Here is a 15600-nt window from a genome sequence, read left to right on the forward strand (position 1 = left end):
AAACTATTTTTCATTATTATCAGGAATACAGAGCTAGGCATACAAAACACTCGGTGAAGACTTGATGAACTAAATAAGTTTGGTCCCTCTTACATGTTTCCTATTTTGTCATGTTCATCTCAATGTATTTAACAAAGAAAGGGGAGTGAGAAAGCAGATGAAACACAGGCAGGTAAGACAGAAAATGTATTGGTCTCTATTACCTATAGGTAATGAAATTACACAAAACCACGTTAGGAACTTTTTGTACCACCCAAAACACAGGCCTGGGACCCTGCCTAGAACTGTCCTGCAGTGAGGTCCTACTGGAGGCACACGCACCTGTAAGAGTGATGTCGTCGTCATCATCATCTATGATTTCTTCTTCGGCAACATCCAGTGAGCTCTCGGTAATCATGTCACTGGGTTCCTCCACACAGGCTAGTCCAGCATAACTATTGAGAATATCAGCACCAGGAACATGTTCCACAATTACAGCAGGAAAAATGGCTGGATCACCAAGCTGGGATGGGTGGGGAATGAGAAAATAAAAAGATTAACAGAGTTTTCTTTGATAGAAACAAAAAATATTTTATATTGGGCATCAATTTAGTTTTTTTTTTTTTTTTAATTTTAAAATTATTTTATTTTTCAAATAAAAAACACTTCCAAACAAAACAAAGCAAAGCAATGGGAAAAACAAATATCTTAAAATAATTTTCTTTTGGTATGGTAGGAGTATATTGGAAGGAATGAAGTTATTTTGAGGCAAAACTAGTTAATGTTCTACAAGGGAAATAAAACTGTAACCTTTAGGGTTATCTTCTCTATTGGACAGAAATCATTTACATCTCTAATGGGAAAAAGTCTACAACTCAACATGTGACTCAGAGAGTTTGGGTCCTAACCAGCAGTAATAACAAGTCAAACAAAGGTACATCCCCTTGAGAATCAAACAATAAAGCCTGCTGGACCATACTCTATTATTACATTTAAAGGACATGTAGTCATCCTTTTGCCTTGTTATTATCAATTTTACATAATTTTTAAACAATCTTCTTTGTGATCATAAATAGTCTCCAAAGATTATTCTTGATGACAAAAAGGCTGGTCGCATTGTGTTTTGCCCTGATTCAATTACATAAGTGTAACAAGAAGTATTAATTAACTCATAAAATGTCTTCTTGTGGCATGGCCAGCAAATCTACAGCCATATTGTGTTGAGCACTACTAAAGCCAGAGAATTAACTTTTGTTTAGAGGTTTCATAAGAGATATAAGATCAAACTTTTAAAGACTTTTATTATTTTGCTCTTCTATCCCATGGCTATGAAATACCAAAAATTTGTTTCCACCAGGTTTCACCTACAGTATCTATAAACGTGGTAACTTCCTTTCTCCTCAAGTTCTCCAAAATCTGCTACTTTCCTTACATCCTGAAAGGCTGCAACCCTGTAAGCCTTAGAACAGATATTAGACCAGTTTCCTGGGAGGGCTTTGGTGGATCTGTTTTTACATATTATATAAAACCCTTGCTCCTTAATCAGGTTTGCCTGATAGAATGAGATTTATTCTCAATTATGATATTCCAGGGATGGCTTTGACTATTCAATCGATTTGTCCAATTATATCCTAGGGGAAAAGGAGGGCAGATACTTATTGAACATATGCTAGCATCACTTCCATATGATGTTTACAAAAAGCATTAAGTTATGTTTTCAACTAAAATTCTAATCTGGACAAACTTTTTATATCAACAATAATTATGTTAATGTGTCAGCTTAGCTATAATTGCAAGAGCCTTCATTAACTTTAAAGCCTAGGATCAATATTACGTAATTATCTCTGGATACCTAGATAATTTCTAAGAAAGACAGAATACTCAAATATTGGTCACCAAGTATAGTCTATGCTACCTTTACTTGTGATTCGTATATGTTATGGAGTGGCTATACCTTTGAGACATTTTAAGGAGTGTGCTAATATTTGCCATTGTAAGGCATAAAAGGAAAGTGTATGGCTGTGGGGATCATAATATGTGTTCTTATAAACTTTATTGGCTTGATAAAATGCTTTTATATGACAGACCATTCTCAAGTTTCTACTTCCCAGTTTTCTCTCTGAAACAGAACTTAGTTACTCTGGTTACAACTTATAATAAGGGTGGCTGAGGCTATACCAGAAGCACAGTGACAAAGATCAATTTAGTTTTTACATCATCAGCTACCTATATCTTGCCAAACCTTCTAGGCTGGACATAATATTTATCTGCTAAGAGTGAACAAACTTTAATTTTCTATTCTGGGTCTTAATAACCAAGTTTTCATCAGAAATCCTATAAAAGCACATTTTTAAACTACAGTTAAACAAAAATCTAATAAGATAGCATTAATGCCTAAGTCTGAAGCAAGAAGTGACAAATGAAATGTACAGTGAAATAAAATCTCAACAACAAAAAATTTGTGAGTTTAATAAATATTAAACTGTCGCTTGGCACACAGGCTTTGTTTAACAACGTCTTCAACTCAAGTGAAATAATTAACTTTCATTTCCTACTATTATCCTTTCCAGGCATGGCTATATTAAGGCTATAAATTATGAATAAAATGTCTATTTACAAAATCACTTAATTTTACAGCTGTAAGTAACCTAAGAAAAGCTCACTCAGCTACCTCATTTTACAGATGAGAAAACTGACTTATAAAGGATTTTAAACAACCTTCTCAAAAATCAGTTAATTAAAAGGCAATGTACCAAAACTAAATGTCAGTAAGAGGGAGATATAAGGGAGGGCTATGGGATTTTTGTTGCTGTTGCATTTTTTTTCTTCTTTCTTTGCAGAAGATATGGAAATGTTCACATAGATTGTGGTGGTCAGTGCATAACTATGTGATTGTTAACAGAAGCCACTGATATACACTTAAGATGAATTGTATGGTGTGTGAATAAAACTGTTAAAAAAATAAACAGAAAGATACAAGTGCCAGACAAGATGTGGAGAGAGAGATATACCTATTCACAGTAGTAGGGAAGTCGAATGGTGCAGCCCCTCTGGAGGGCAGTGTGATGGTTCCACAAAAGGATAAGTATAGGGTTGCCATATGATCCTGCTACCCCATTATTAGGTACGCACGTGGAATAACTCAAAGCAAGGACATGAATAGACATTTTGCACACTGGTGTTTATGGCAGCATTAATCACGACTGCCAATGGATGCAGGTGGCCTAAGAGTACATCAGCTGATGAACAGAAGAGTGAACTGTGGTGTATACATACAACGGAATACTGTGTGGCTGTAGAAAGGAATGCAGTTGTAAGGTCTGCAACTAGGTTAATGAACCCTGAGGACATTATGTTCAGTGAAATAAGCAGAAGCGAAAGGACAAATATTGTATGGTCTCATTAACATAAACTAAATATAACGAGCAAACTCTATAGAGAATTGATTTCAGGAACATAGGTTAACAAGACAGAAAGTGGGTAGGGACTGGGCAATCGATGATTAAGGAGTACAGAATGTTCCATTCGGCTCAATGTAAAGGTTCCTAGACTGTCAGCTCTTATAGCAGTACATTTATTCCTGAGTTTTAACTGTTATTTCTAAATTCTGAAATGCCATGCTCTTTGTATATAACCTGGTAGTTCCCTGACTTTAGGTATCTGTGTGATACCTGAGACTCAGGAGTTAAGAGTTCTTCAGCTCTGCATTAATCCATACAGCAACTGTTAAAGAAGCTGAAAAGGAGATCAGACTTCAATTAGAGATATGAATGAAGCTGATCTGGTTAGGACTAAGGTAAATCAGAATACAGGGTAAAGGATGGTATCATCTATAATTTAAAACTCCAACTTCTGTGTGAGACCAAAGGAAGAGATGTGTATTTTGTCCAAAATTTAAATTTTCTGTAGCACACTATCTAATCTAACTCTCTGGTCAGTGTATTTAAGCAACCTAATTACATGGAACCTAGAATAGGAAATGAGTTCTTATTACTCTATACAGGTTAGTGTAATACCCTAATACATTCCTGAGTATTTGGCAAAGAAAATAAAAGAGTATTTGCAAAGTCCTCTTGAGGGACTAGAGAAAAAAATGTGGAACAATTAAACTTCCCCACTTGGGGAATTCCTGATATTCTCTCAAGCACTAGGGATCCCAATTTAATAAGCCAAGCCTTCAATCTTGAGGCTTGCCCTTAAGAAACTTATTTCTGCAATGGCGAAGATAAGCCTACTTGCAATTACGCCTAAGAGTCACCCCCAAAGAACCTCTTTTGTTGCTCAGATGTGGCCTCTCTAAGCCCACTCAGCAAATAAACTCACTACCCTTCCCTGTATGTGGGACATGACTCCCAGGAGTGTAAGTCTCCCAGGCAACATGGGACATGACTCCCTAGGGATGAGCCTGGCCCTGGCATCATGGGATTGACAATGCCTTCCAGACCAAATAGAGGAAAAGAAATGAAACAAAATAAAATTTCAGTTGCTAAGAGATTTCAAATAAAGTCAAGAGGTCATCCTGGAAATTACTCTTAGGCAAGCTTCAACCAGATATTGCAACTTGCCAGAGTATACCAAGCCCCAACCAATAGTATTCCTGAAAACCCTAAAGAATACCCTGGGCTCTACCTAAGACTCTATAAATGTATTATTTAGTAAGTTTATTTTTTCAGAAACTTAAGGTCTCCAGATTGTTCCATGCCAGATAAGACCTGAAATCCAGAGGTACCAGCCTCTCCAAGAACATCAACCAGTTCCATTCCTCTACCCCAAAAGGTCGACGTCCCTTTCCAGCACAAAGAACCTAAAATAATCATTACTCAGATATTCCTGAAGATTGAGAAAATGATCAAGTAAGAGGGAAGAGGTGTAACTGAGAAAATAAGATTTAAGAAATGATTATGACTACTGACTCATTACACAGATTATTTTTTTGTTTATAGTATATCAGAATAGCCAGAAGGAAATACCTGAAATTGCTGAACTGTAATCCAGTAGACTTGATCTTTGATAATGATCATATAACTATACAGCTTTTATCATGTGACCATATGATTGTAAAAACCTTGTGACTGACACTCCCTTTATCTAGTGTGCAGGTACCTGAGTAATGGAATACAGGGAAAATATACCCCTATGCGAACTATGGACAATAGTAATAGTTCTACTCTAATAATCTTCCATCAATTGTAACAAATGTAACTACTGTTAAAAAAAAATAGAATTACAAAAAAAAAGTGTTATCAATTGTAACAAACTTTCCACACACCAACACAAGTGTTGGTGGTGGGGTAGCATATGAGAATCCTGTCTTCTGTGCATGATTGCTCTGTAAACCCACAACTTCCCTAATTTAAAAAAAAATAATAATTATTAACAGTAAATTTCACTTAATACCTAATCTTTTTTTCTGAAATAATTCCAGATCTGAGAAAAGCTACAAAACAGTAAAAAGATTTATCACACTCTTCACTCATATTTCCCAAATGTTAACATATGCTTCATCGTTTATTTTTTTCAGATTTGTTTGAAAGTGGTACACACACTGTTACTTTAAGCCTAAGATGGGAGCATATATTAATATTAATAGTGTGTCCTTTCAAGTAAATCATATCAGGAGGTCCAAAATCCTTATTTGTCCCATTCCTAATGATACTGATTTTCATCATTTAGTTAAGGCGGTGTCTAAAAGATTTTAAAGTTTTCTTGACTTTAAAGTTAATATTGTTCTCTTTGTAATAATTAAGTATACACAAATAATATCTCACATAAGTTATTATGTGGTATTATCTAAGATAGTACATTTATCAAATTCAAGAAATTAACATCAATACAGTAAAAATTAGACCTTAATCTAATTTTCTAATTCTCCTAATGTCCTTTATAACAAATGGAAAAAAAACAAAAAAACAAAAAACAAAAAACTAGTTCAAGATCCCACCAAAGACCATGGTTTTCATTTAGTTATAATGTTTCTTCATGAAAACTCCTTAAATCACAAACAGTTTCTTCCCCTTTAATCTGGTACAGTTCTTCAATCCTTCAATCTTTCTTTGTCTTTCTTGACCTAGATGCTTTTGAATAGTACAAACCATTCGTTTTGTAGAAATGTTCAATTTGGGTTTGTATAACATTTACTTGCAATTAGTTTATGCATTTTGAACAGAAATATCATGGAATTAATATTAATAGTGTGTCCTTTCAAGTAAATCATATCAGGAGGTCCAAAATCCTTATTTGTCACATTCCTAATGATATTGACTTTCTTCACTTAGTTAAGGTGGTGTCTACCAGTTTTCTCCACTTTAAAGTTACTATTGTTCTCTTTGTAGTTATTAAGTATCATGTGGAGAGATAATTGGAGATTGGTAAATATCCTGTTTCTCAAAGAAACATTTACCCATAAAGTACTATCTACTTGAACATAAGAAACGTTCCTGCCTATAAATGATAATGTCAAGTACTTTGTTATTTTCCTTTAATAAGCCTGCTATATTAAAAATATTATTTATGGTTTCATTACAATTAAGAAGCCTCAATGTTTTTTATGAGAAATAAACCTAAAACACACTTGCATCCTTTTATTTCAAAATGTTCCTTCATGTTTCAGACAAAGGAAGATACCAAGAAGTAATAAGTACTCTAAATCATAAAATAAATTCTTAAACAGAAACTAGATGTAAAGGAATTGTACATGGAAAACAACAAAACAGTGCTGAAAGAAATTAAAGACCACCTAAAAAAACGGAAGGGCATTCCTTATCATGGATTGGAAGACTAAATACTGATAAGCTATCAATACTACCAAAGTGATAAATTTGGGTAGTATTTCAATATAAATTTCAATATAAATTCCAAAAAACTCCTTCACAAAAAAAGGAAAAGCCAATTGTAAATTCAGAGGGAAGGGTAACTGGCCCCAAATAGGCTTAAACCATTCTGGGGGGGGGAGGGGGGGACCACACACCAAAAAAAACAAAGTTGGATAACTCACACTTCCTGATTTTATACTTTATTGGAAAACTACAGTAATCAAAACACAATATACCTTCTTCACTAGTGCACATGGGTCACTTTCCAGGATAAGCCACATGTTAGCTCACAAAACAAGTTACAAAATCAAATATACTGAAATCATACAATGTACCTTCTTGGACCACAATGGAATAAAGCCAGAAATCAGTAACAGAGGGAGAAATGGAAAATTTACAAATATATAGAAATTAAATGCACTCAACCAACCAATGGGTCCAAGATGAAATCACAAAGAAAATCAGGAAATATCTTGATGGGAACAGACATAAAATCACAACACATCAAAACTTATGAAATGCAGGAAAAGCAGTGCTGAGAGGGAAATTTATAGTTCTAAATACTAATACTAAAAAAAAAGAAAGAACTCAAATCAGAGATCTATCTTCACAACTAAAGATCTAGAAAAAGAAGAGCAAACTAAACCCAAAGTGAGCACAAGGAAGGAAATAAAGATTTCAGCAGAGATAAAGGAAACAAGAGAATAAAAAAACAATAGAGAGAATCAATGAAACCAAAGTTCTTTGAAAAAAGAAAGCAATAAAATCAGCAAACATTTATTTAGCTAGACTAAAAAAAAAAAGAGAGAGAGAGAGAGGACTCAAATAACTAAAACCAAAAAATGCAAGGGGGGATTTTACTAAACAAACCACAGAAATAAAAAGGGTTATAAGAATATGCTATGAACAGCTGCATGCCAACAAATTAGACAACCTAGAAGAAATGAACAAATTCCTAGAAATACAAAAACTACCCTCACTGACTTGAGATAAAACAGAAGATCTCAACAGACCAAAAACAAGTAAAGAGATTGAATCAGTAATTTAAAACTTCCCAACAAAGAAAAGCGCAGGATCAGATGACTTCACTGGAGAGTATTACCAAACATTCCAAGAAGAATTAACACAAAGCCTGCTCAAGCCATTCTGAAGACTTGAAGAGGAGGGAACACTTCCTAACTCATTCTATGAGGCCAACATTACCCCAATACCAAGCCAAATAAAGGTGCCATGGGAAAAGAAAGTTACAGACCAGTATCTCATGATTACAGACACAAAAATCCTCAATAAAATACTAGCACACTGAATCCAACAGCACATTAAAAGAATTACACATCATGATCAAGAAGGATTTATCCCAGATATGCAAGAGTGGTTCAACATAAGAAAATCTATTACTGTACTACACCACATTAATAGAACAAAGGGGAAACACACACACACACACAATCATCTCAACTGATACAGAAAAGGCATTTGACAAAATCCAGCACCTTTTCTTGATAAATACTCAGAAACCAGGAATAGAAGGAAACTTCCCCAACATGATAAAGGGCATATATTTAAACCCCACAGCTAAAATCATACTCAATGCTGAAAGAATGAAAGCTTTCCTTTTAAAATTAAGAACAAGACAAGGATGGCACCATCATCACTATTAGCCAACAGTGAACTGGAAATTCTAGCCAGAGCAATCACACAAGAAAAAAGAAATAAAGGGTATCCAAGTAGCAAAGGAAGACAAAATTTTCCCTATTTGCAGATGACATGATCTTATATATGAATAAATCTAACCAAATATGTTAAGGACTTACACACAGTAAACCACAAAACATTGCTAAAAAGAAATTTTAAAAAGACCTAAATAAATGGAAGGACATTCCATATTCATAGAAGGGAAGACTAAATATTAAGACGTCAATTCTATCTAAATCCCAATCAAAATTCCAATAGCCTTCCTTGCAGAAATGGAAAATCCAATCATCAAATTTATACGAAGGGTAAGGGGCCTCAATTAGCCAAAACCATCACGAAAAAGAACAAAGTTGAAAGACTCACATTTCTCAATTTTAAAACTTTTTACAAAGCTACAGTGTTCAAAACAGCAAGGACAGGCACACAGACAATGGAATTGAATTGAGAGATTAGAAATAAACCTTCACATCTATGGCCAACTGATTTTTGATAAGGGTGCCAAATCCACTCAATTGGGAAAAAGTACTCTCTTCAATAAATGATGCTGGAAGAACTGGATAGCCATACGCAAAAGAATGAAGGTGGACCCCTCTACCTCACACCATATGCAATATCCAACTAAAATGGATTAAAGACCTAAATACATGAATCAAACTTATAAATGTCCTGGGGGGGGGGGGACCAAGAGAAGCATCTTCAGGCCATGTGTTAGACAATGATTTCTTAGACTTTACACCAAAAACACAAGCAACAAAAGAAAAAAACAGATAAATGGGACTTAATCAAAATTAAAAACATTTGTGTATCATAGGGCTCTATCAAGAAAAGTAAAAAAATAACCACAAGGAAGACAAAATATTTGGAAAACATTTATCTGATAATGGTTTAACAATCAGTATGTATAAACCTGCAACTGCTCTTATAAAAATTTTTTTTAAAAAAAGAAACTAAGAGGGTCAAAAATTATACTATAAAACACGTGTGTAAAGACACACAGGCAGTAAAAAAAATCATAAAAAACTACCCAAAGTTTAAGACTGAATGCTGCATAACATCCAACATGAACATGAACTTGTTGAAGAACTTCTCTCTCCTAAGAGCTCATTAGTTTAAAAAGTTTCTGGTTGTCCTAACACGGGTGAACACAGAACTAAAGCTAACTTTCACACAATTTCATTTTATTCTGAAACAACACTATGTACCAAGTGAGAGCAAGGCTTATGTTCTTTACCTACCGACAGATGAGGAATAAGGTTAAGAAATTTGTCCAAGATCACCCATTAAATCAGAGACAAAGTACATCAACTCATATCACAGGAACAGTCCTCGCCCTAAATGAAAGAAGTATTCCTCCATAACCAAACCTATTTGGCTCCTGAAATTTCGGTAGCAAGTGATGAGAGTGTGGATATCACAAGGTGTATCTCCAAAAAGGTATCTGAATCTTAATAGTACCTGAGTTTCAGATAACTATGGATACTTGTTTCTATTTTCCTGGTCCTAGTCTACAAACCCATAAGTATAGCAGAGAACTGATTTTCTTCAGGAATTACAGGTCACAGGAACATTTTGTCAGACACCATTATAATCAATGCTACGCTCCGCCCACCCCCTGCCGCCACCACTGTACCCCTTCCCAGAGGCAACCACTATTACCAGTTTCTGTTTTCAAACAGAGACAGTCTATGCATAATGAAGCATATTCTAATTTGTTTTAAACAATCAACTTCAGTTCAAGACATTTAATAATTTTTAAATGATTAAGGAAAACGGAAGTCACACAAATACAGAGGAAAAAAATGGTTCCTCTGAAGCAAAAGCTTAAATAGGCATGAAAAGGGACATATAGTTCTCTGATTTAGAAGGTAGCAATAAGTAATAAAACGATGATGATTCAGGAAATGTAGGGCCTTCTCCAACCTAATGGTGTGATATTAATTTTCCTAATCTCTTACATGAAGAGCACCAGATGATCAAGAGTCCTTCTTGATTTTGTTTGGTTCCGATGTGTTTTTAAAGCATGGACTCTAGAACTGTCTGAGATGATAACATGACAGAAGAGGTTATTCATTCTCATAGACTAAATGGAGGGAGGGAGTAGCACACATATGGCCACACACATGCAGTCTCTGCTACTGCTATTAGCTAACATACATTGGCACTTAATATGTGCCAGGCATTTTGCTAATTGTACTGTTTTGTTTTGTTGGCGTATTTACTTGGCTTTGTTTAGAAAAGCAGACTATGTAAGGAGCTGTGTTTGAGGGTGGAGGTATGATTTTCAGTATTATCTCTTCCAAGACTTCTCCAACCTGGGGCCCCTAGGGTACCTAAGTTTCCTTTCGAGTATTACTCCCATATTAGCCACATAGTTTTCTCCTTCTGAGGTACTTGCTCCTCTCATGAAAAGCACAGGCCAATTTCATACCCAGTAGGATGGCTATTATTTAAAAAACTAAAAGTAAGTGTTGGTGAGGTTGTGGAGAAATCAGAACTCCCAGACATTGCTAGTGCAAATGTATAACTTCTGCACTGTGGAAAACAGTTGGGCAGTTCCTCAAATTTGAGAACAGAATTACCTTATTACCCAGCAATTCTACTTCTAGGTGTATACCTAGAAGAACTGAAAGCAGAGACTCAGATATCGGTATACCAATGTTCAAGGCAGCATTAGTCACGATAGCCCAAAGTAGAAGCAACCTAAGTGTCCATCAACAAATGAATGGATAAACAAAACGTGTATACATACGATGGAATACCTGTCAGCCATAAAAAGGAATGAAGTTCTAATATATGCTACAAACATGGATAAACCTTGAAGACATCATGTTGAGTGAAGTAAATCAGACACAAAAGGACAAATATGAAATACCTAGAATAAGCAAATACAGAGAGACAGAAAGTAGATTACAGGTTACAGGGGAAAAGGGGGAATGGGGGGGTTATTGCTTAATGGATACACAGTTGATATTTGGAGTGATGGAAAAGTTTTGGTGACGGATAGTGGTAATGACAGCACAATACTGTGAATGTAATTAATACCACTGAATTGGACATATGAAAGTTATTAGAATGGGAAATTAAAAAAAAAATAGCTCTTGATGTGGACAGTGTGTATCCTTTCATTCTCGTGCCTTGATTCCATTAAGATTAATCCAAAATTTTCTCCTCCAATCCACTGAAATGAGTATGTGTGTTCAAAATTGTTCATCTCTAATTTCTCTAGGTATTATTAATCCATATATAAGAAGCAGACTAACTCTAGATCTTCATAAGATATAGTAGGTAAGAGGCTTGAATCTAAGAATGCATCTAGTGAACACCTCTCAGGTGACTGGGAAGGCTCTCTGCCTCTATTACCATAAATGGAGAGAAAATATACACTCCAAAAACTCCAGCTGCTGGGCTCATGATAAACTACACCCTTCAAACTAGACTGACTAGCAAGTGGCTAAAAAGCCTGAGTCATCAGGAATCTAAGAACTCCATAACCATATATAAAATTCCTTATAGAGAAGTGGTTCCCTACCTCTTAGATGGAAGCCAGGCAAAATTTCAATGTTGAATTTTCTTAGATTTAGATTTAAAAAATAAATAAAAGAGTGGGACTTAGTTTAACTTAGTTTTAAATCTATCATCTATACTGTGAACAACTGGTTTACACTTTGGATGACTGTATGGTATGTGAATCTATTTCAATAAAAAAAAAAATTCATTATCTGACAATTGGCTCCCACTATCCTAAACAACTTCTAAATTGAGATTAGACATTATTCTTTGGGTTTCTTTGTTAAAGACCATCAAAACCTTATCCACCTCAGTTTCTTTTACATCATTTCAGTTTCTTTTATAGACCCTTTGCCAAGATTTAGTTAAAATAGGAACTTCAAATAAGGTAAGGGCAAGTCATAAAATAGCCACACTCACAATGGTTAGCATTCTCCTTTCTAAAAAATGAAGGTGATAGACAGTTATTTGGCTGCCCTAAGAAAAATATTACATTCCACTTGGCTGGCTACTCTTTTTTAAATGACTGTCTAGATGCCTCTAAAACCTCCATTCATTTGAATAATTAGATTAAGCATCCTGTCCACAGTACCTTTTATTTGAATCAGGAAACGTCAACTCTGGCTCTACACTAGAAACTTCTAAAAATATCAATATCTGGTCTCCACATGGGATCAAATAAATCAGAATCTCTGGGGTGTAACAAGGGCACATGATTAAAACTCCCCAAGTGATTCCAATGTGCACACAGAACTCAGTAACAATGCTGATTACACATTCAAAACTGCATTCCCTAAATTAAGTCAACTCTACTTATTCATGCCAATGTCTGGGATAGTAATAATCCAAAGAAACAAACAGTTGTATCATTGTATTATGACATCTCATCAAGTCAAGAAGAAATGTGACCAATCTGTAGACAGTACAATATGTTACGACCTTAAAGAGGCTTGCTTGTTCTTTTAATATGACACAAACCAAGAATCTAGGAGGATATTTAGGAAACTATAAAATTTGTTCAATAAGCGTTTCCATATTAAGAAGCATAGGAGCTTTCAAATAACCTGTTTGCCAAGATTGTCTAACAGCAGAGATCAATCCGGTACATGGTTGTTGTGAAACACCCTGCAGGATTCTCTATGAAATAGCTTAAAATGAAATACCTATCAAATATTTTCTGGAAAAAACAAGCAAGTTTAAAAACAGTCTACAATTTTTTCCCAATGCAGATATTCCTTTATAAGGCAGGTGCAAAATGAGCACACTTTCAAGCACTTTATACCATCTCTTTGTCTCAAGACAAAACAATACCAGGAGTGGATTGGGGGCCTTAGTTCTCATAATCTTCAATAGCTCCCCCACTCCAATAAACAGAACGAAATACACTCCACTTGCTAAGAAGACACATCTTTAAGATAAATTCCTGTGCCCTGCATTCCAACTCATCCTAAAGAACTCTGCTTTGAGGACCAATGACTGATTCCTGAAATGACTTCCTTTACCTTTTGATTGTAAACAAACAAAAAACCAACCCTCACTCTATCATAACGTGATCTGACAGCATTTTATACTATGCAGCAAGTACACTATATATACACATGGTGAAACAGGATGCAACAGTTCAAGTGTTCAGGCTCTGGAGTCAGAAAGACCCTTATTTAAGTACTGACTCCACCATGCCCCGGGTGTTTGAAATCAGGCAATTATTTAGACCCTCTAAGCCGCAGTTTTCTTGTCTATTTAAAATAGGAAGAAGAAGAACTCCCAAGGTCACTGCAAGAATTAAATAACATAAATAAATCACTTGTTATACTGTATGACATTAGTAAGCATTCAATAAAATATTGATGATGAAAGTCCTTCATTAGATTTAGAAAGAAACTAGACAGGCATGTTTTACTTTTTTAAAGGAGAATAGCACTTTCAGAAAACTGATGAACAAACTTAACTATCTGTACTCAGCAACTTCACTTGGCTTCAATTCAAAGCAGAAACTGGGTATATACACGTGGTCACTTTGTGAAAATTTATCAAGCTGTAAATTTATGAAATGTACATATTTTTGTACATATATTCTACTTCAATAAAAAGTTACAAAGCAGAGGACCATGGGAGAAATAGAACTTGAAGAAGTCTTCAATTCACTTTTTTCTAGTTTCTCTCAGCTTTGAGCATTGTTCCAGGGCTGAGGTGTGAGCAGAGCAGATGGGGGTAGGGACGCTGGGACCAGGTCAAATAATATGGTGCTTTTTTCTTCAATACCTCATATAAACCATAATACAATTAAGGGAAATCTCTAAAAAACAGCATATCTATGTGGATATAAAAAACAAAACAAAAACCTTGGGGTGACTGGTGAGCAAAATGAATCAAAACTGAAATCCTTTAAACAAGTTCCCATAGAACATTTTTAAAAATTATTTTTAAGAACAGGAAATACATGAACTTATTCAGATTCCAAGAGTATAAAGCATTATTGTCCATCTCCCCAAATCGTTCCCCTCCCCAATGGCTTATATTGCTACCAGTTTCCAAAGTGCATTTTAAATTATTTCAGGAATTGAAACATAAAGCAAGTCAGGATTGTGCAACAGATCTCCAACGCCTAGCACAAAGTTTCCTGCGAGTCACACTCAAATTCCCTGAAGTTTGCAAAATCTGCCACTAAAATACCTTCGTTATCTGCAAATGAGAATATTTTTGTTTATTAACTCAAGCTTCCTATAAACATCTTATATTCTTTATTTTAAAAGAATATTAAAAGTAATTTTAGCAACCAGGCAGGAAAATTTCTGTAGTTGTAACAGAAGTTGTCCAACACATTGGCCCATAAGTGTCATATATGGACCCATTTTTTTAATAATTCAAATTTATTGAGATATATTCACATATTATGCAGACATACAAAGCATGCAATCAATTGTTCACAGTACCACCATATAGCTGTGCTTCTATCACCAAAATTTATTTTTGAACATTTTCATTACCACACACACAAAAATAAGAAGAATAAAAATTAAAGTGAAAAAGAACAATAAAAGTAAAAAAGAACACTGGGTGCTTTTTTTTTTTTTTTGGCCCCATTTTTCTACTCATCCATCCATACGCTGGACAAAGGGGAGTGTGATCCACATGGCTTTCCCAATCACATCGTATGGATCTAGCTTTAAAAAAAATTCAATTCATGAATGTATTTGAAAGAAAGGGAAAATCCCACTTATTCCAGACATAATCACTATAAAAGACAGTTTACTTAATATACTTCCAGATTTTTTTTTCCTGTATGGTTCCTTTTATCTCTTACATCTTAGCATAATGGTTAAAAGTTTTGGGCAACACTTGTTCATTCAACTTCTGTAATTCCTCATTACAAATGTTTTCCTTATTTATAAAATGGGGATGACAATTACCATGCTATACAAGGTTACGGTTATGATCAAAAGAGAAAATGTGTCTTACATATCGGTCCTGGCAAGAGTAAGAGACAGTAACTACTAGCCCTTATTATATTTAAACAAAATACCCATTACAGTTAAACAAAATATACCCTACTGTTCCTGTGTGTTAGCACATTGCCAAGCTTTGGTATTAGTGTTAGGCTGGCTTT

At 34.8% G+C, this 15600-nt stretch overlaps 1 protein-coding gene across 9 annotated transcripts in view; it reads right to left on the minus strand.

Moving 5' to 3' along the window:
• Positions 1 to 15600, minus strand: part of ELF1 (E74 like ETS transcription factor 1) — a 123004-nt gene that overhangs the window by 47424 nt on the left and 59980 nt on the right. For 7 of the 9 annotated variants that reach the window (XM_037800147.1, XM_037800150.1, XM_037800145.1 and 4 more), the window contains one exon: positions 322 to 502. In XM_037800147.1, coding sequence (XP_037656075.1) covers positions 322 to 502 — 181 coding nt within the window. Of the gene's footprint in view, positions 1 to 321; positions 503 to 15600 lie in introns of those variants that run through there. The other 2 variants (XM_037800154.1, XM_037800152.1) reach the window with 1 other exon arrangement.

Source organism: Choloepus didactylus, chromosome 12 (assembly GCF_015220235.1).
Source record: "Choloepus didactylus isolate mChoDid1 chromosome 12, mChoDid1.pri, whole genome shotgun sequence".
Taxonomy (NCBI): Eukaryota; Metazoa; Chordata; class Mammalia; order Pilosa; family Megalonychidae; genus Choloepus; species Choloepus didactylus.